At 27.2% G+C, this 21,380-nt stretch overlaps 1 protein-coding gene across 1 annotated transcript; it reads left to right on the forward strand.

Moving 5' to 3' along the window:
• The first annotated feature begins 233 nt into the window (after nt 1-233).
• On the forward strand, nt 234-19,246 carry jagn (jagunal). Its single transcript, XM_075370471.1, has 4 exons — nt 234-451; nt 2,047-2,188; nt 8,361-8,576; nt 15,737-19,246. The coding sequence occupies exons 1-4, from the start codon at nt 363-365 to the stop codon at nt 15,863-15,865; spliced, it is 576 nt and encodes a 191-aa protein (XP_075226586.1). The 5' UTR covers nt 234-362; the 3' UTR covers nt 15,866-19,246.
• The last annotated feature ends 2,134 nt before the right edge of the window (nt 19,247-21,380 follow it).

Raw genomic sequence — 21,380 nt, forward strand, 5'->3', positions numbered from 1 at the left:
TGCGATCTACCAAATTACGTTTTATTAAAGCTGACAATATATGAAAAAACTATTAATTTTATAATTAATAAATTTATTATTTATCATAATTTAGTTGTATTTTATTAACTTAATTCAGAATATACAATATTCTTATCTTGAAAATAAATTAATAATTTCAAACTAAAGGTGTTAAATAATTTTTTTTATTAAGAACAGATTCAACAACAGTTTTTAACATACTTTTTTATGTTGACGTTGGAAGCATTGACGTTCGCCCGTCTGCTATTTGCACCGCACACGTATGGGGCTCAGATCCGTTGCTCCGAATTTGGATTTTTAAACTTAAATTATTTTTAATACGTTTAAATATTTTATAAAACATGGCATCGAAAGGAGGGCCTATGGTTGTAGGGACTGACGGAACTGACTTTACACATCGTGAAAGAATTGCAGCTCAGTATCAAATAAGGTAAATACAAGGGTAGCGAGGTTAATACTAAAAGCAAACCCTAGCGGACTGCCTAAGTATTTTTATTTTAACTTATCAGTATCATTTCTGTACTCTTGGCCAAGTTCTTTATTAAATCTCAGCACTGTAAATTTTAATAAGTTCTAAATAACTGAGTAACATAAGTTTAAATTTACATAAGTTAATTTAAACCTTAATGAAATACAAATGAAAAATTTAGACAATCGTATTTATATTTTAAAAAATTACAATTTGAATGAAAGTTTTATTTTTTAAACGTTATTAATATAATTTAAATTTTTGAAGTAGTCATTTTCAAATTTAAGTTCTCTTAGAATAATGTAAAGAATTCCCTTTTTATTTTTCACTTAAGTTTGCCAATACTAGAAAAATGTTTTAGATGAAAAATAAAAAAAATAGATATAACTGGACCACTAATTTTATCTGTAGAAAAAATTGATTTTATTTCATAAGATTTTTGTATGCAAGTATATTCTGCTGTTTTTTAATGATCCTGACAGAAATTGGTCGTCCTGATGCTTACATATATTAAAAATTTATCAATTACTTAACAAGAATATATATATAGTCTTTGTACAAAAAAATAACTTTGATGACTTTTCAAAATAGAAATAGAATTACTAGCTGGTAAAATAATTACTTGAAACGGCAACTTTGTGTAAACATAATCATTCAACTACAGTTAAATGTTAGCATTAGTGTTACTGAATTATTTAACTTTTAAATTATTGTTTTCTTCACACATTGCTGTGATGAAATGTTAAGATTAAAAAAAATGTTTTTACTTATAGTGACTGAGATATAAAAAAAATTGTTTTAGTATATATTTGCTGCAGGCCTATACATATGAAAATTCACATAACATATTCATTGTAACTATATTTGTCAGAAAAAACTATGCCTTAAAAGTACATGTGCCAAAAAATTAATATATAAGGAAAAACATGTAAATAAATATGTAAAATTAATTTTTAAACTGGTTTCAATAATGATTTTACTTCTTTGTGGCATCAACATTAATAACTTAAGTTCTGATTTATTTACCATTCATGTGAATGTGCACACCAAGGAGTAAAGTATGTCAGTAACTTCATATTAACAATGTATGGCAGCTGATTGCAAAGAGATCATAAATTTAAAATCTTTCAGTTAATTAAAGAATAAAGCTGTTAACTATACAGTCTTTTCTAGTGGAAAATGTTGGAAACAGAATTTTAGATGGTTAATGAGTTTATCAAATTCTGCAATGGTAGAATTAGTCTTCATACAGCTTTTAGTAAATCTAAACAGCATTCTGTACTTGAAATTCTAATCAAAGAGTACAATTTATAACTGAATGACAGTAATAAGTAGTCAAATTTTAAAAATGAGAATTTATTTTTTACTCTTTATGTAATAAAAAGAAGGGTACATACAGTTTGCTTTCAGGATTATGGATAAGGTGAGCAGATGTTCATTTATCATTAAATTAACATAAAAAAAATTGTACTGAAACTAAAGAAGAGCCAATAATTTTTTTCTTTTTATTTTGCATTTACTCTAAGCTAAACAATACATTGTTTTTTTTCTTATAGTGCTCAAAATAAATCAAGACTAAAATATTGCATTTTCTTCCATTATTTACTCTTTTTTGCAATGTTGGCAAAGCTGTCAGCAGATATACTAGATAGGTTGGATATTTTTATTCTTGAAATAGAAGAACTTCAAATTCCAAAGGTAAGATTGTTTCTGAAAAGTTTTTTGTATTAAAATGGATATTATGTAAAATAAAAAGTATCTTGTTCTTTGATTGTTTACAATCACAGCATGATGAAATGATTTAAATATTCATGTAAAAAATAGTGATAATGTGGTGGACATAAACAATAAAATAAGTCATTTAGGCTTTCATTAAAGATTGAACCTTATTGTGTTAAATTCTGTGCTTTAACAACTTATTAAGTTTTGTTAACAAAAGGATTTTAAAAGAATACTGAAAGAAAGAACAATTTCTCTTAAAGTTGGTAGCAGTCTTGTCCCACAGCTAAAGAAAAATACTACAGGTACATTGTGCCCCATAGTGAAACAGCTGTATAGATATGTACATCATATAATTTGTAATATATTTAGTATATGCTTGAAATAAATGCACTTTTTTCTAATTGCTGATTTTCCCATCAGTTTTAATTAAACATTTTCTTTCTTTCACAATCTTTTACCATTCTGTTGTTAAGTGAAATAACAAAACTACATATATTGCACAATACTGTTAAAGTACATAGTTCATTGTATAAAAAATAAACTTCCTTTACTGAGAGCTGAAGTAGGAAAAAGCTGTTATGTCAACATAAACAATCAAATTTTTTGATGGATTTTAAAAAAAAAATCTAAGATAACTATTTGACAAATTAAACATTTTTTTTCTTGATTTCACTACACATTTTAAGCTTGTGCATGGTATATGTAAATGGGATTTTGTACTGTATGAAAAAGTGCTATACCTAACTGGGATTCAAACCCAGGACCTTCGGATGAAATGTCAAGACGCTATCTCTCTGCCATGGAGATCGTCAAAAAATATATTAAACATGTTTTAAAACTTATTTTTATATAATCTAATAATGAAGTTATGCAACATTGAAATTGATGGAAAAACCTCCATATCTTCTTAAATATACTTAAAACGCTCATTTTTATACAGGTTGTTCCATCAGGAAAGGACACTGGGAAGTGATTCTAAAGCTAAAAATAATTTATAAATATAGGTTTTGAAATACTTAGTTTTTGAGTGAACGATTTCATCCTGATTTTTTGCACGGTAGATGATAATATAACAGTATTAAAATTTTCTGAAAGCTAATTATGGTAAAATATTAGTGTAATTTTATGGTATATCACTTGAAAATGATATACAAATGGTTCTCAGATATATCTATATATTTTTTTGAGAAGAAAAGTCATGCAAAAACTCAAAAAATTGGTTTGGCTAAAATAACTTAACTGCTTTTCAAAAAATAAAACTTTGAAAATAATCTTGTAGAGAATCTAATTCTGAGAAAATGATCGTAAATAAAGTCATAAAAAAATAATTACTAATTTAAAAAATTTTACTTTCACTGAAACCAAAATGTGGGAAACGTTTTTATGATTCTAAATAATTGACAAATAAAAAAAAAATGATCAATAACCAAAGTAGTAAAAATGTAATTAATTTACATCGATGATACTGTTGAAAAAAACAAATTAAACTAAACTTCATTTATATCAAATGAATGATAAAAAATGTCATCATTAAAATTGGTGCTCTTCTTAAGTATTTTCTAAAGGTTTGTAGTAGTTATCTCAAATTATCTACAAGTTCCTTTATAAGGACAATATAGTATTTAAAATTTAAATGATTACATTTTGCATATTAACTTTTGAGCTTATAAACTTCATACAGTCGGAAAAAAGTGATAATAATCTAATACGAAAACCTAGATGACCAATTAACAGTCCTCCATGATCAAACCATTTACTAGCCAAATACTCATTTAGAAATTTTGCTACTTGATGAATAGAATATGGAGGAGTTCTGTTGTGTTGAAAATACATGTGAATTGATTTTGATTACAGGACATTTTCCAGTGTAGAGAAAATTATTCAGTAAAATTTCTAAGTTACTTTGCCCTGTAAGACGTTTTGATATGCAAAAACCAGTTAACTGATTTTGTAATATATCACACATTCACTAAAATCTACAATAAAAGCATTTGTTCATAGTATCATTTAAATTCTTTTCTGATTAGATGATAATTTTGGGTGTAGATGAAATCCCAGAAAAATAACTTCATTTGTAAACAGTCATGACAGCAGTTGTAAAAGTGTGCAGTGGTTCATATTAATCTTTTTACAATATTACAGTTGTGCAGCATAGTTTGAATGTAAGTGCACTTTCTGCTTATAAAATGGATATAATCCATGAAAATGTAATCTTTGTCATACATGAGTTTTTGGAATATTAAGTTGTTAAAATGAGTTAATAAAAGAGGCATCGTTAAACCGCAAGTGAAATAGAAACTTTAGTTAATATAAATATAAATTGAATTAAAATTTGTAATATAAATAAATAAAATTCAAACAGCCAAATGTCTACCGGTATTTACACTATTGAATGTGACAATTGGTCACATTCAAATTAAATTTCAAATCTCTTATAAACTAGTTGGCCAGTTTTATTATTATAAATTCAGAATTATTAAAATTCAGTTAGTATTTTATAATAATCACCTGATTTGTAAATCAAACATATTAAATTGCCCTGTGACTTTTCTATTAGCTTGACCTTTTTTTTTGTTTTTAAGTCAAATTTCTCAAACTCAGTATCTGTTTTTATTGACTTTATTTATATTAATTTTTTCAGAATTAAATGTTATTTGGCAACAGTTCTGGGACTGTTTCTTTATTATTTTCAGGTGAAATAAAAGGTTAGACTAATTTAGGGTAAAACATCACTATATTTTTCAGTAGCCATTAACTAAATAAAGCATTCTCTAGACCTATGTTTACATGACTTTTATTATTTTTAGCTCTAGGATCTCCTCTCAATAGAGTGGCGTCCTTTCTTAGTGAAACAATCTGTGTAACATATTAAGGAAGTTATGTGAAATTTCACTGTAGTAAAAAATAGGCACTTTTTATATATAATTCCTATAAGTTTTATTTTAAATATATTGACACTCTTAAAAGTAATATAAAAAGAAAGTTTAAGAATAATATAAAATTAAATTTTTTCCAATTAGTTATTTTCATTTTAAAAGATATAACTTTTCAAGGACAAATGTTTTTTTTTTTATGTTAGATTTGAATAGATTTATTTTTAATTAGGTACTTGTAAGGGAAATTAAAAAAATTAGTAAATATTATGTGGTACTTAAGATTTCTATAGATAGATTTTGTACCGCCTATCCAAAATAAAAAAAAAAATTAAACTGGCAAAACTATTCTAATTGTCAGTTATTTATACCAATTTAAGAAGTCAAAATTTAATCAACCATTGAAAAATTGCAATTTTTGCCTAGAATATTTTTTTTAGTCAAATTTTCAAATCGGTTTCCTTCAAGTTCCACATGAAATTACTTATAATTATAGATACAATTATTAGAGTATTGCAATGGTATTAAACTATTAGTAGAAAGAAAATGAAAGGTAAGTTATTATAATTGTTAAAACAATGTGAAGTATGTAATTACAATTTAATACTAAGCAATGATGACTTCAAACAAATTTTTAATTATCTTTATAATAATAATTTTTGGTGTATCAATTCTGTAATTTATAATTTAAAGAAGAATAATCATCTGTTTGTTATATAAAGAAATTTACTACCACAGGAACTTCCAAAGTAAAAAAACATCAATATTGGTGGGTTGATAAAAAAGTAAGTCTTGAATATCCAAAAAAAAACAAAGACTTTGCTACTTTTCTGTAGCAAATAAAATATAGAATATTTACATGAAAAAATGAGGTCTAAACTTTAATAAAATAAACTTCATGCGACTTTCTTCTTAAATGTATCCAGAATATCTTATCAGATCTGTGATGTAATTTCTTCCTTAGCAATATTATAGATGGTATTGTTGTTAATGGAATTATCTGAGTTGTTAGGAAACCAAACCATGTGATCAGATACAGTGCGTTTGGAAAGTCACTGTGCAGTATGCTTTAAAATTATGTGATGCATTCTGTTGTGTTGGTTGCCCTGTGGATTCATTGGATGTTGCTCAGTAATAAACCAAGACATCAGTTGTTGAGTTGTGATTGAACGTGTTTTGTTTTGTTTTGTGTTGGTTTCGTTTATCGGAATCAACAGTTGGAAGAAACTTATGATTCTTTTGGTAGACGAATGCATTTTTCAAATTGAACACATCTTTCGTGAAGGTGACAAGTATACTGATTTAGTGAAGTTTTCTGAAAAGTTTCCAAAATTAAAATAAATCATTAAATGATAAATAAGATAAGAATTGAACATTTAATTTCAGTCAACAGGCTCTGTTGGAAGATGCTGATTGAGGTGGAAAACCACCTAAACCAAATCAACAAAAGCTGCTTGATATTCGGAAGCTATGCCTGAAAGTCCATCAAAGTCTATGTGTAAGTTAGCGTAACAGCAAGATATCAGACTTATTACTGCACATAAAGCTGTAAAATAATAATTGAAACTTTTTCCTACAAAGTAATGTGTCTTCAAGTACTGAAACTTACAAATCATGCTAAAAGAATAAATTATTATCAATGGTTTAAACTTTTTATTAACCAAAATTTCATAGATATCTTTAACATAATGTTTTTTTTACATTTGAAGGAAGGTTTCAGCTTTGAGGGTATATTAATTTACAAAATACATGACTGTGGTTGACAACTAACTCCCATGAATTACACCAACAAACTTTACACAACGCGAAAACTGAAGTCTGAGTAAGTGTGAATACAATGTGCTTTGTGGGCCCAATCTTTTTTGAAAATACAATGATTGTTATTGTGCTGTTTTAACATACTTCATTAGTCAGTTAACAGAAGTAGAAATCAATTATGGTTGGTTTTAATAAGATGGCACCACAGCGTACACAGCTAATAGATCAATGACTTTTTTACAAAATGTCTGGTGAATGACTCATTTCAAGACGTTTGTGACCTGCACAATCGCCTGATATGACTTCCCCAGAGGATGTATCACAATAGACCACGCACAATTAACAAACTAAAAACTACAATAATGTCATAGGTACGAGACATTCCAGTACATCACCTGGTTAAAGTGTTTGAAAACAAACTGAAACGTATTCAGTGTTGCATTGATGTTGAAGGAGGTCATTTTCAATATCTTTTATAAACTGTTCCAGTTATTGTAATATCTGTTTTTGTAAAATAATGAAATAAGAATACAAAGTAATAATTAAGAAAGTTTGATCATTACACTTCCATAATTCCAGTGCAAAACAACTTTCTAAATGCAGTGTAGAATATTTTATCTTTTTATTCAATATAAATTTATATAATTTTTAATCTAGTCCATTTGTAAATTTTTTATTTAGAATTCTTAGAAGAAAAATATATTTTATGATTAACATGGTTTTGAAAAAAAGTTACAGAGGGAATGAGCTGTATAGGATTTATTGACATTGTTTCTTTCCTAAACAAGTGTTTCTGCGATTTTCATGTTTACTAAAAACAATTCATATGTAAACTGATCTCTCAAGTGATAAACTGTAAAAAATCAAAAAACTATGAGAATGTGGAAACATTCTCATTCACTTAATCAGTACCATGAAATGCAGTATACATACCTTAAATTACTGTTATTTGTTCTATTCATAGGTCGTTTTTATGGTGAAACAGTTAATCCAGGGAGCCCTAATTTGAATTTTTGAAGATTAAGTTATTTTATGCTGATAGTTTTTTTTTTTTTTGGGATGGTGGGCATCGGCTTTTGCTCATTCATTTTGCCCTATGAGAATGGAAATTTGTATTATATGAAAAAGCCATGCCTGATTGGAATTTAAACCCAGCTCCTCCAGATGAAAGGCTGAGGCACTACCACTCTACCATGGAGATTGGCTTATCATTTTTTATTAGATGTATTAATTTGTTATACTTGTATCCTAAATAAAAGTAACAACATTTTAAAGCACCACATTATATTGATTTAAAAAAATATTTTTAAATCATAGATTAAAAACAGATTTATTTAACGATAATTTATATGTGTTTGCATACTCGACTGAAATCTGGCTATAAAAATCCTGCTGAACTTTTATACTAGAGTCCAAAAAAATAGGAATAATATGTTATTTACCTGTAAGATTATGTTTCAGTAAGCTTAAGTTTAATGATACAAATATGAATTTATTGTATTATTAATATATTTCAGCCTTTATGGTGGGAATACATCTGGTGTATCAGTTTATTATTGTCATTTCTGGGATTAGCAGCTATTCGTAAAAACCGTATTAAGACAATGAAACAGTATATGTATGGCATAATATTCTTCGGTTTTGGACCAATTTTATATGGAGCAGTGTATTATTTTTCAGAAGCATGGCAGTACATTAGTACAGGTGATACTGAAGATATTATCTTATGGCAGGTGAGTTAAATTCTATTTAATTCATTATTTTCGATTTCCTTAATTTTTTTTTAAAGTTAATTTTACTGAAAATCAAATAACCATGAAAGTAATAAAAGATTGAAAATTTTTGCCTTTTTTTTCTTTACAAAATATTTTAAACATTACACTGTGTAAATAATGAAATAATAAAAATAAAAGGTATGTTTATTATAAGAACTTAGGTTACTACAATGAGCTGTTCTCAACTTGGACTTTGGTCCAAGTTTTTATTGTATCTAGAAGACACAGAAAAGGAATTTAAGAAACAATTGAGAAGATTTTAAAAAATTAGTAGAGAAAAAATAAAGGTATGTTTTGATGACAGTAATACTGTTTTTTTTTGTTTGCAAAAATTTAATTGAATTAAAATAAGTAACAAACTTGTTAGAATTCATTGCAAGATTTAATTTAAAGAAGATTTATATTTATTGACGTCAACATAAATTTGAAATAAATGGGTTTTAATATGAATCAAAAAAAAAAAAAAGATGGGCAAGTTCTCCTTAGAAGAACTGGGTTGGTGAAGGTTTACATTAGGAAACTAAGTGTTAGTTTATTTAATGTCAATCGCACCATGCAAGTCAATGTACATTTTGAAGGATTAAAGACAGATCTACCATATAAATTTGTTTTAAATTTTTTGAAGAATTCTATTGATAATAATACTAATCACTTCAGATGCTGACTGTCACAGCAAGCTCAACCAACTGTTAAAAACACATAATATACATTCCTGAAAGCATGAATAACTATACGTTAAGGTTCATCCATACTAGACAAATATGGTCTAGCGGTGAACGCGTCTTCCCAAAACAGCTGATTTGGAAGTCGAGAGTTCCAGCGTTCAAGTCCTAGTAAAGCCAGCTATTTTTACATGGACTTAAATACTAGATCGTGGATACCGGTGTTCTTTGGTGGTTGGATTTCAATTAACCACACATCTCAGGTATGGTTGAACTGAGAATGTACAAGACTACACTTCATTCACACTCATACATATCCTCATTCATCCTCTGAAGTATTATCTAAACGGTAGTTACCGGAGGCTAAACAGGAAAAAGAAAGACAAATATGAATAAAATTGTTTTATGTTGATGGATTTTCAAAATAAAGTTATCAAGGACAGTTACAACCCTTTGCTTATATTTTTGTTTATTCTTTTACGGTAGATTAGACTTAACTATCCGTCTTTGTAAATCAATACTTTATTTAATTTTATTTGATGGTTTAAAATATTTTTAATAATAAATCTGGAAAATGTAGATATAAGATATAATTTAAGGTAATAGTTTTGATTTTGAAAATAAACACAGTTACATAACACCTAAGTTTGTTATAAGTGGAAAACTTATTCATGAATGGTGGAAAAATGTAGAGATTTAAAAAATGCCTCAATCAAATGTGCTGTTAAATCTGATTTGTAGCATTTATAAAACAGTAACAGTGATAAATAAAAAATGCACTGTTAAATATTCATAACTTTTTCTTTTTTAATGAAATACAAATTTATATTGTTTGTGTTTTACTGAACTAATCTAGAAAATTACATTTCAATTTCAAATGTATTTACACCATATTATACATCTAATTTCTGTCATCCATGTGGTGTATTGGCGTTTTAGTCCCATATGCATTCTATGCAGCTGTTAAGCATGAAAATTGATTTATGGTGTATCTTATAATTATTTTTTATGAATTTGTTCATTTTTAATAAAAAGAAATGTTATCTAATACAAAATATTTAGGGAAAATTGTTGGCAATTTTCCCTAAATATTTAAGTAGGTGAATCTGTAGTTAAATTTAATGTAGATAAAATTAAATAGAAATTCCATAATTATTAAATAAAATTAAACTAGAAAATCCAATAATAATATGATTCTAAATTATAATTTTCAATTAATATTAGATAATTAGATGCTTCACCAAATCTATTAAATATACACATGTAATAAAGCCTATTAAGTTAAATATACACATTTTTAAAAGTACATAAAATTTTATTTCACTAATAACTTCTGATTTTTTGTGTACCTTTTTTTATAATTTATTGTAAAAAGGTTTTAACAATCACGAGTTAAATTATTGAATCAATATATTTAAATTTCATCTGGAGGTCCCAGGTTCAAATCCCACTCAGATATGGTATTTTCACACACTGCTTGTTATTCATCTCATCCTCTGAAGCAATATCTAACGGTTGTCCTGGAGGTTAAAAACAAATATGTAAATTAAAAAAAGAAAGGAGATATTGATTCGAACCGATGTGCCTTTCCCTTGTAAGATCCAAATGTCATTAATTAAAATTTTATTTGGCTATAAGTCTGGAACTGATGAAAATAAGTACCACTTATGACATATTATTGAAAAGCTCTCAATGAGGGCTTATTACTGCAGTTAAGAAAAAGTCCAGAATACAATTTGTTTTTGATTTTGGGTTTTTTTGGACACTTTTGGTTCAGTCAATTGCAATCAAAGGGGAGGTCACAATTAGATGTTACAGCAGTCCTAAATAAAAAATTTCAACATCCTACTTTCTATCTTTTTGAGTTATACGAGATACATACATATGTACAGATGTCATGCCAAAACTAGTCAAAATGGATTCAGGGATGGTCAAAATGAATATTTCCGTTAAAATCTGAATACCAGAATTTTTTGCAATCGCAATACTTCCTTTACTTCGTACAAGAAAGTAAAAAGGATTGAATTTAATCAGTAGGTAAAATAAATCAGAAGATGAAGTAATAAAGATTGAATTCACCTTGGTGAAAGACAAAATTAATGTGAAAAAACTCACATGTACATCTGATAGTTATATGTGGTTCATAATGTGAATGCATATTTTTAATAAAAATAATCACACGCTTACGATTAATAGTAATATACACTTGCAATTTATTAATAGTAATATTTAATAAAAATAATCTTACAGTATTTTTTTTCTTCAAAATACAGTATAAAAAAAAGTTTACTACTGTTATACCATTTGGCCGCAAACGATTTGGCTGAGTAAAATCAACTAAATACCTGAAGAGAGAAATATTTTGTGTTTGTACATATATATGTATATTTTATAAATATATTCTAGACAGTCGGACCTTGTTTTGCTCACCTGACCGTCTAGCCTGGGGGCGGCTCCGCCCCATGGACTCCCAATGCATTTGTTATCCTCATGGAAGGAAGAAGAAAATTGAATAATAAAAGGTGATATTATGCACAAAAAAAAAAGAAAAGGAAACAACAAAGAAGGAAGTATACAGACTTTACAAAAACTTGAAAAAAGAACCTAAAATTCAGACTACAGTCGTGGGCAAATTAAATATGTTACAGATATTCATCAAAAAAATAATTAGTTATTTTACTTCATTATATTTCTGTAGCCATCTGAATATCTTTAAGTTTAAGATAACATGCATAAAATTTCATGAAAGTGACTAAAGTAAAAATGAACTATGATTATGACTGTGACTGTAAAGTAAAAATGGCTGGGTGGATGAACAAATATGTTAAATTATTAAAACATATACAGTGTGAGCAAGAAGTCCCTTTACATGTTAATAGCGTATTACAGTTAGAAATGTAGATAAACATTGTTATGAATACAAAACAATATAAAAAACTGTATATTTTTTACATTGTTGAGCAGATATTGACTTTATTATTATTATTTCCTCCCAACTGAGTCTTGTGCTTATCACTTCGGTTAGTGTAGGAAGGACATGACAGTCTCAAGTTAAACCATGGTGGATACAAGTGCTTTCACTGTTGAGGAGTGTTTGGTGGATTCTGTGTGGGTTCATGAACGTCATAACATAAAGAAGACAATGACACATTTTGAAGGACTGGTTGTGCGGATTGGAAAACTGCTGCCATCACGACCAACGTTATTCGCATGGGAGAAGAAAACCTTTGTGAAGGGAAGTGTTCTCAATGCACCACGTTGCGGAAGGCCTACGACTCGCACCGAAACTTGTGTTACTGTAGTGGAATCAATTGAACGATCGCTGATAAAGTCAACCCGTAAGCAGTCTGCAGAATTAGGCATCCTGTGATCGACTATGCGAGACCACATGCGGAAAGATGTGAATGTTTCATGTTTACAACCATCCTCATTCTGTGAGTTGAGTGATCATGACTTGAAACAATGTGTGCATGCTTAATAGATGCTGCTTGCATGCTTCCCACATGCAAGTGATCAAAAAAATGTTACGTTCTCTGACAAGTGTGCGATTTATTGTAGCCATGTAATCGTAATTTCTTTTTTTGGGCAAAAGACAATCCGCACTTTTTTGAGGAAATTGAGTGCAATCCGCCGCATGTTGTGATTTGGGCAGGGATAATGGCAGACCATCTGCTTGGTCCATATTTCCTTGATGGTTCTGTGAACCAGCACAGCTATCTTCACATGATTAGCACGTGGTTGCTTCCAGAATTAATGGCAAGAGGAATAGCTGACATCGTTGGACTTCAATAAGATGGCGCTCCACCACATTTTGGTCAGTGTCTGCACACGGCTAAATAAACTGTTTCCAAACCAATAAATGAACCTTGTACCTTTGTAACAGTGTTATTCACAATAAATGTTAATGTTAACCAGACATAAATGTTGAAATATACTGTTTCTTTGGTTCAGTCAATTGCAATCAAAAGGGAAGGTCACACAATTTTTATTCATAACAATTTTTATCTGCATATCTAACTATACTCTTCCATTAATATGTAAAGGGACTTTTCGCCCAAATTGTAGAATTATACTAGACTGATTTCTAGCCTCAGTTGTCAAGGTTTTACATTTAATACATGTACAATCCTCTGACCATATAAATTATGTAATTAATGCTACCTATTCAAAAATAATTTTATTAAGCTCTTCTGTATAAAATTGCATTATACTTATTTAAAAGTATTTCCTTTATCATTTTGTCAGTTTGTTGTACCTTAATAGTTTACTTGTAAGTATATCAAACTGTCTATTGTAGTCTTTCAATACTGATATTTGACAGTGAAATATTGCATGAAAAAAGAAATTTGTCATTGTGTAAAATATATATACTCAATTTATTTCAATTTCACTATATATGTTAATAAATACTACTCGGTTGACTATTATTAGCTATATTAATAATTCTTACTCTTGTTAGAATATATTACCATATAATTTGATCATATTTTAATAAAATAATTTTTTTGGTGAGAAATATTCTTCAGTATGTTTGATGTAATAAGAGCTTTTTTTGTAATATTGATTTCTAATTACATTATAAAAATTTAATGTACCGTATGTTAAATTGTAAATTTATAGTTATTTAGCTTTAAAAATACAGATACATTATTTCACTGCTAACAAACTTTAAGTTTGTATCTTCTGCATAACTCATAATTACCTTATGAGAAATTGTTAATTTACAGTATATTTTTATAAATAAAAACATTTTTGATAATATACATGTATATAAATTTAGTGGCTGTTTGTTAATTATAAAATCATAAAAGGGAGGGGAGATCAATAAGATTCTATTTCATCATCTTTAACCTATGTAGAAGCTGGCCTTTGTGGCACAAGTGGTAGTATCTCAAGTATTTCATCTGGAGGTCCTGGGTTCAAGTCCCAGTCAGGCATGGCATTTTCACACGCTACAAAAATTCCCATTTCATCTCATCCTCTAGAGAAGAGGAATAAGCCATACAGAAAGAGGGAGAAATCTACATTTCTCACGTAAGATCCCTGATACAAATATGTGGTTTAAGCCACCCTTTAAATTAAAAATTAAATCAAAATAGAAATAAATAATTTTAAAAAGCAGATTTCTCATTTTAATTTAAAAGAAAAATAATAATAAAGTAGGTACAAATATATTAAAAAATAGTTTCTTTTGATTTGAATGTGCATCTAAAAAAAAGGGTAAAATATATAGAAATTCTAAAATGGATTTAAAACCATGTATATTTGTATATATTTCTGAAAAATAAAAATCTATATTTAATTAATGTTAATAAATAATTAATGTTAAAAATAAGACACCACAACATAGTTATAAAACCAGAAGCCATATGCAGCAGAAACCCCTTTCCACCTGAATGAACAATCTAGAAAATCAAAAGAAGAATTGGAAGAACCTGCATCAACAAAAAGTACGAGAAAGACAGGCAATGGAGGATTGTGCCCAACAAAGTCATGTATACAAAGAGTTAAAACCCATCCATCACTGATACCATGTGTAAGAGAAGACAAATTCTTTGGACACCTCATGAGGGTACAAGATATGAGACTTCTGAAACAGCAGGTACAGTACAATCTCTACTTCAAAAACACCAAGATGGATCAGGTAATAAGATGTAGATGGATCAGAGAAATAAAAGAATATTTGAAGGAAATTGGTCTTATATCAGAAATCACCAAGATAATTTAAAATTAAATGCAAAAATCAAAGACAAAAACACTAGATTCACACTCACAAGAAAGAAACTTAGAACACTAACATTTTCAACACCAGAAAGGGCATGGAGATCGGAACATATGGAAAAGTACTGGGTGGACCGCAAGGCCCGAACAGTCCCTTCGAAGGACTTGGATAATGGACTGATTAAAGTTTTCCTATATGATCATAAAAAATGAAGAAAAAAAGTTAAAAATGAATTAAAGATGGAAACGTAATTTTCTTAAAAAATTATTTATGATAGTGAAGGATTCTCTATTTTGATACAGTAAGGTGATATTATTATGGGCCAGAAGTATGTTTATCTAAACAAAATTGCCCATTATTTACATCTATCTTCGTTTACTCATATTTTATTAAATTATAAAAATAAGTTTTTCATGTGATATTACTTACTACCAGAATTTTTGTGCAAAAAAGGATATCTGGAGTTTGAAAATCTGATAGTGTGTTATGTGAAGAGGTCTAAAGTTCATAATTTATGGATAGCTTTTAATAAGATATATAAAGATTTCAGAAATTGAATTTTTTAAAATGCCAACTGGAAAGGATCCATCTTCTTTTTAGTCACAACTTACTTGTACAAGTTGTTTTATGAATGGTTAAGGTAACTTGTTTGCTTATGTTTAATTATAAAATTCTATTTGTTTCTAAGTTTACTATTTTATTTATAATAACTTGTTATATTCTATTTGTTACAGGACTATCCTTATGCTCTTCTGTGGTATGCTTTCATAATACTTGCTGTTCAAGTGCATTTGTTTTCATTGTATTTTGCAAGAAATCTTGTTGTTGCATGGACTGCCAGAGGTGCTAAAAAAGTTGATTAAGCTATTCTTCTTTACCACAAATGTGTTCAGTTAATGTGAAGAGATTATTTTTTAACCATCAAGAAAACTTCTTATTATCTTGTTACCTATGTACATCGGTTGAATTATTATTTGTAATTTACCTGAGGTTAAACTGCCATACTTATCGTTTCATTCACATAATTTATTTCTTCTTTCTTATTTGGGTATATTAAGGGTAATTTTTAAGTTTATTCTTTAATTGGGTCATTTTAAAGAGTCGATTTGAATTATTTATTATTTTTATAGTGTTAATAAAATTACTTTTTGAATTAAGACGTTAATATTTCCATTAGTTATATTTATAAAAACAAATTGTTAATTTTTATTTTATTGAATTTTTAAAACCAATTGCTGTTGTGTAAATAAATGAATATATTGTATTGTTATGTTATAATGGATTTTTATTTTATTTTTTTAAATTAAAAAGATAATATATTTTTAAGAAGTGTCATCATTAAATATTGTTATTGACATATCGCACATATATGTTGTAAAGAATTTGAAAATGTTTTTTTCCTTTTAAGTATATTATTCTTATTGATCACAAATATAAATTCTATGAAACCAATGCTAAGGTTTTCTCTATTATGTTGAATGAACTGTATTTTCATAAATTTAATTCTGGCTTTTTATTTTATAATACCAAATCTGCCAACATATACTATAAGTCACTTACAAGCTATGCCGTAATTTACAGACTAGTTTCTGAAGAATAAACTTACGATTTGTTTACAAAAATCTCAAAATAAAAAAAAATCTGGGTTACATTTTAAATATTAGTTTTAATAATTATTTTTCTGTAATTAAAGGTGATAAATGTTTAACTAATGTAAAACATGTGTTTAGTCAAATATTCTGATGGAATAGTTTTTTTTTATTTTATTTTATAGCTTGTTTTGCAATTTAATTTTTCCTCCTCAAGAAAATATAAATAAATAAAAATGCATAAATAATGTCTACATATTTAACATATATATAATAAATTAACCGTAATAAAATGTATTGTTCCTATTCAGGAATGTATTTATATGTACTGAAAAAATAATGCCCTGCATAACAGTAGCATTTATTGCTAACAGTACTACATGCAAGCCAAATGGCAAATTGACTGTTTGGAGAACTAAATTTGGTTGTGTAAATGTAAGTAAGTACTTCTTAATCTAATTAAATCTGGTTCTATTAGTCGTTTTTTTTTTGACCCTTGGATTTTTTTTTCCCAGAAATACCATATATTAAATGTACGGCATATAAATGTATTGCACATGATTACAAAAGGTTTTACTTATTATAATCCCATTTTGGTTATGAAATATATAACAACAATTACAACACGTTAGTACAGTCAGTAAAAGTGACTATACCACTTTTTTAAAAACTGCCTTTCTTAAACATATGTTAGTGGAACCAGAACTGCTCCCCATTTGGTAAAACTTGTTAGCTTTTGTCATGTTATACCAGTAACTAGTAATGTTGGTTACTTCTTTTGCATAGTCCAATATCATATAATTATTAGATAATACAGTAGAACAATCTTACCTCCATGTTATTTCAGTTATGTATGGTTCATTCATTATAGCTAGAAAATATTAATTAAAAATTTATAGAAATAAATGTCAAAGTTTCAATATACTCAGCTTTTGACAAACAGATATGGAGAATTAACTTAATGGTTAATTCAAGAAATTTTCAATCAGTGAAGTTGAAAAAAGTAAATGTATTAACAGTAAATTGAAAAATCAGTAAAATTTAAGAAACATTTACAAAAAAATGTTATGTAAAATCTTCTAAAGAAAGTGAGTTTTAACTGTTTTCTTTTTTTATACAAGAAAACATTTTTTCTGTTTTCTTGTTTTTAACCCAGTTAAAAATATGATAATAAATATGCATCCTTTTGTTTGAAGAATATTTTTAAGCTTGGGAGAGAAAAAGAAGTTTACTATATTTAAATTATTAGTATGATAAGCAAGAAAGTTATAACATTATCAAAAAATATCTTATCACATGACTAATATCATTAAAATTTACACTAAAAGACAATGTAATAATTACATGTCAAAACAATAACAATTGCTCCTAATTAGAGGAAAAAAAATTTAATTTTCTTAGTCTGATGTGTCAGCAGCAGTTTACAGATATGATTGAATGATATAGTGCTAGTGTTGCATCTGTTTATACGTGGTAGGTACAAATTTTTTTAGAAAAAAAATTTGTTTAGACATACTATATATGTTGGCAAAATTTGGTTAAAAACTACTTATATTAAAACTTTAATATAAGTACTGTATAAAAGTATTTAAAACAGATTTTCATGTTGTGTTTTGACAAAATGATTTTGAAACTATATTAAGAACCCCATTAACAAATGCTGGAAGATAACTGATCAGTATAATTAACACCAAATTATTATTATTTTAATTTTTATTATAAATGGAATTAATTTAATCCTGTTTTTTAAGTATGATCGAGATAATATTATATTCATTAAAACTAAATAATTAGTGTCAGTTTTTATTATTATTTAGTAAAAATATTCTATTTATTTTTCTAAAAACAATTTAGAAATGTGATAATATTATGACAAATTTTATTATACTTATAAATGAGCACGAATTCACCAAGTTTGAAAATAATTAATAAAAAAAAAATACTATTGTATTTATTGACTGTTTTAAAGACAGTATTATTTTTTTACCAATTTTGAGATTATAAAACGAAGCAAGATATGCTGAGCCAAAATTATAAGGTTAGAATGTGTGTACATCATATGTGTATATGTGTAAGTGTGAATGTATGTACTTAATAAAAATATATACAGTGTAGCTATAAAAAGTTGTCAAAAACTGTATTATTTAAAAATGAAAAGACTTAAGATATACTGCCTTAGACGGGCTACTTAAAAGCCTTATGAATATTCGCAGATAATTTCAATAAAAAAATGAATAGTTTTCAATACTGTGTGCTTATGACGTGCTATTATTGCCTCTATTTTTGTAATTTTTTTTGTATAGTTCTGAACAATGGAAATATTTTTATCCATTGGTATAAGGAAATTTTTAAAGGTTAAAAAAATGACTGGAAATAGATGGGGTATCAGGAAGCTGGTGTGTATAGGCATAGCACAGATGTATGAAACAGATTACTAACCTGCCTAACATCTTCCTGAAATCTCTGAGCAAGAGATTTATTGGCTTGTGATATGACATATTGCCGTGGATTGATGTTTTTACAACCAGATGTAATTTGTCAGACAAAACAAACACATTACTCTTATTCATTCGTAACGCTACCTGGTGCAACCTCTTTTCTGTGTAAAACTTTGGCTGGTTTCAATAAATACAGAAAAAGCTAGATAAAATTAAATTACTGTCATTGTACTTTATTTATTTTCATACTGAATCCTGAAAATCATAGATATAATGAAAACACATTGTTTTCCAATTTCTTGCAAATAAAATAGGATTTTTCAGTTGAACATTTTACCACTTTTAAAACTAGATATCATTTTATTGAATGGGCAAAATGAAAATGTTACAGAATTAACCAAATACTACGTTAAAAAAAATAATAAATATGAACATAAAACACAGATCAATAAATTACTGAATTTTTTGTATACAACAAAATGGTTTTCTTGTAATATTAAAAAATAAAATAAAAAATGGCATATATTAAATATAATAGGATAATAAAAGAATATCCTAAAACAATAAACTGTTAAAATCAGGTATACACTTTAAACCATTGATTCCCAAACTTTTTTGCCCACCATCCCATTGAGAATCAGAAATTTTCTTGTACCCCCGAAAATTTTTTAACTTACCATCTGTTAAAAGTAATAAGTGCAACTTGCTCTGTTTTTAAGATGGGCTGTTAAAAACAGCAATTGCAGTTATTGTTTTTAAACGTGACATATTCTACTTCTGAGTTGAAACTTACATTTTAAATGAGTGCAATTAAAATACATATTTAATCATATTTGGAAGTATTTTTATTAAAATTTCTTTCAAAAAAATTACAATTGTTCCTATAATATAGAAATCTGAACTATATTGTCATACGGTGTTCAAGCTTTAATTTTTTTTTTATTCGTCTCTAAGCTTCTTGGTTGCAGAGTTAAAGTAGTTTGAATACAATCATTTTTTATCATAAAGTATAGGTGTCCCTTTAATTTTTTGTACTAGTAGTTTTTTGTAGTTATTTAATTTTATTTGAAATATCAGGAAAACATAATTTTTGCCTTTTTTTTAATCAGCCATCACCTTCCTAGACCTCCTGAATGCCCCCAATTTTCTGTGTGCCTTCTACTGCCCCCCCCCCCCTGAAGGCCACCAGTGCCCACAAGGGGCTGTTATTGCCCACTTTGAGAATGAATTCTTTAAATGTTTGATTGGTAGGCTCTTATAACAGGTTTAATCATATATTACAGAGAACATCCAAAAGTAATATAGTGAAATCTAAAACATTTTTCTACAATTTTCAACACAACTTTCAAGAGTACTGAAAGGAAATTTGAATAATTTCAAATCAACAGTTCTACCATAATGATGCTCTACGTATTTATATTAATGCATTATTTAATTTTTATATAAAACTTTATTTAAGTAACAAAAAGGTGTACTAATGTAGTAGTATATTTCAAAATAGTAGTGTATGGTAGTAAAAATTAAAAAAATTTTAAGTAGAACATTTTTAATATAAATTTTGTTATTCTTTCTAAAAACATTTTTTTTTAGTGTTAATGGTATGTCAAATCACCTAAAAAAGACCCAGTTACTACTACAGTAGAATTAATTTTTATTTTGGAGTTTCTATTTATTATACTATTTTTCATTTATTTTAGTAAATTCATACTTGTGACTTTTATTATAAAAATAGTATGTGTTATGTTATGGGGAAATGTAAATCACCACATTTGAACCGAGAGCCTAGATATTTATACAATGAACATATACATTCATAAATTTCATTGTATTTATTGTAAGTGAAACATAATGAATGATCCATGATTAAATAATGATACAGATCTAGTAACATTAAATTACGTACATAATAATGTAATACATCACTAACCTGTACTATTGCTTTCAATGCATTTCATCTTATCAACACTTCTATTGTAATCATGTATATAGATCTTCCTACTCCAGCCTAAAACAGTGTACATAAAAATATAAGTTAAAAAAATACACCATCACTAAACATTATTTTACGTTTAATAATAAAGTAATGGGAAAATTAAGGAAATTAAAAAAATAAAATCATGAACTTTAAGAAGTATACAACCCCTCCTAATCTATTTTCATCCAAAACGTTTTTATATCTTTTTTTTTAGTATGTTATATGAAATTTATTATGAGTTTCTAAAGAGATTTAAGTGTTCTCAGATTTAAATCTCAATTTAAGTTATTGTAATAAAATTTATTATCTTAAATATTAAATTAATTTCAACATATCATTGTATTTTATATAGTCAGATGTCTAGCTGAGAACCTTC

The sequence above is a fragment of the Lycorma delicatula genome, chromosome 7 (genome assembly GCF_047948215.1).
Source record: "Lycorma delicatula isolate Av1 chromosome 7, ASM4794821v1, whole genome shotgun sequence".
NCBI lineage: Eukaryota > Metazoa > Arthropoda > Insecta > Hemiptera > Fulgoridae > Lycorma > Lycorma delicatula.

What these genes read in the sequence shown, in the direction of transcription:
- jagn (XM_075370471.1), top strand. Translation starts at nt 363, where the DNA reads ATGGCATCGAAAGGAGGGCCTATGGTTGTAGGGACTGACGGAACTGAC. An exon ending in GCAGCTCAGTATCAAATAAG is followed by an intron (nt 452 to 2,046) that starts GTAAATACAAGG and finishes TTTTTCTTATAG; the next exon opens with TGCTCAAAATAAATCAAGAC. An exon ending in AAGAACTTCAAATTCCAAAG is followed by an intron (nt 2,189 to 8,360) that starts GTAAGATTGTTT and finishes AATATATTTCAG; the next exon opens with CCTTTATGGTGGGAATACAT.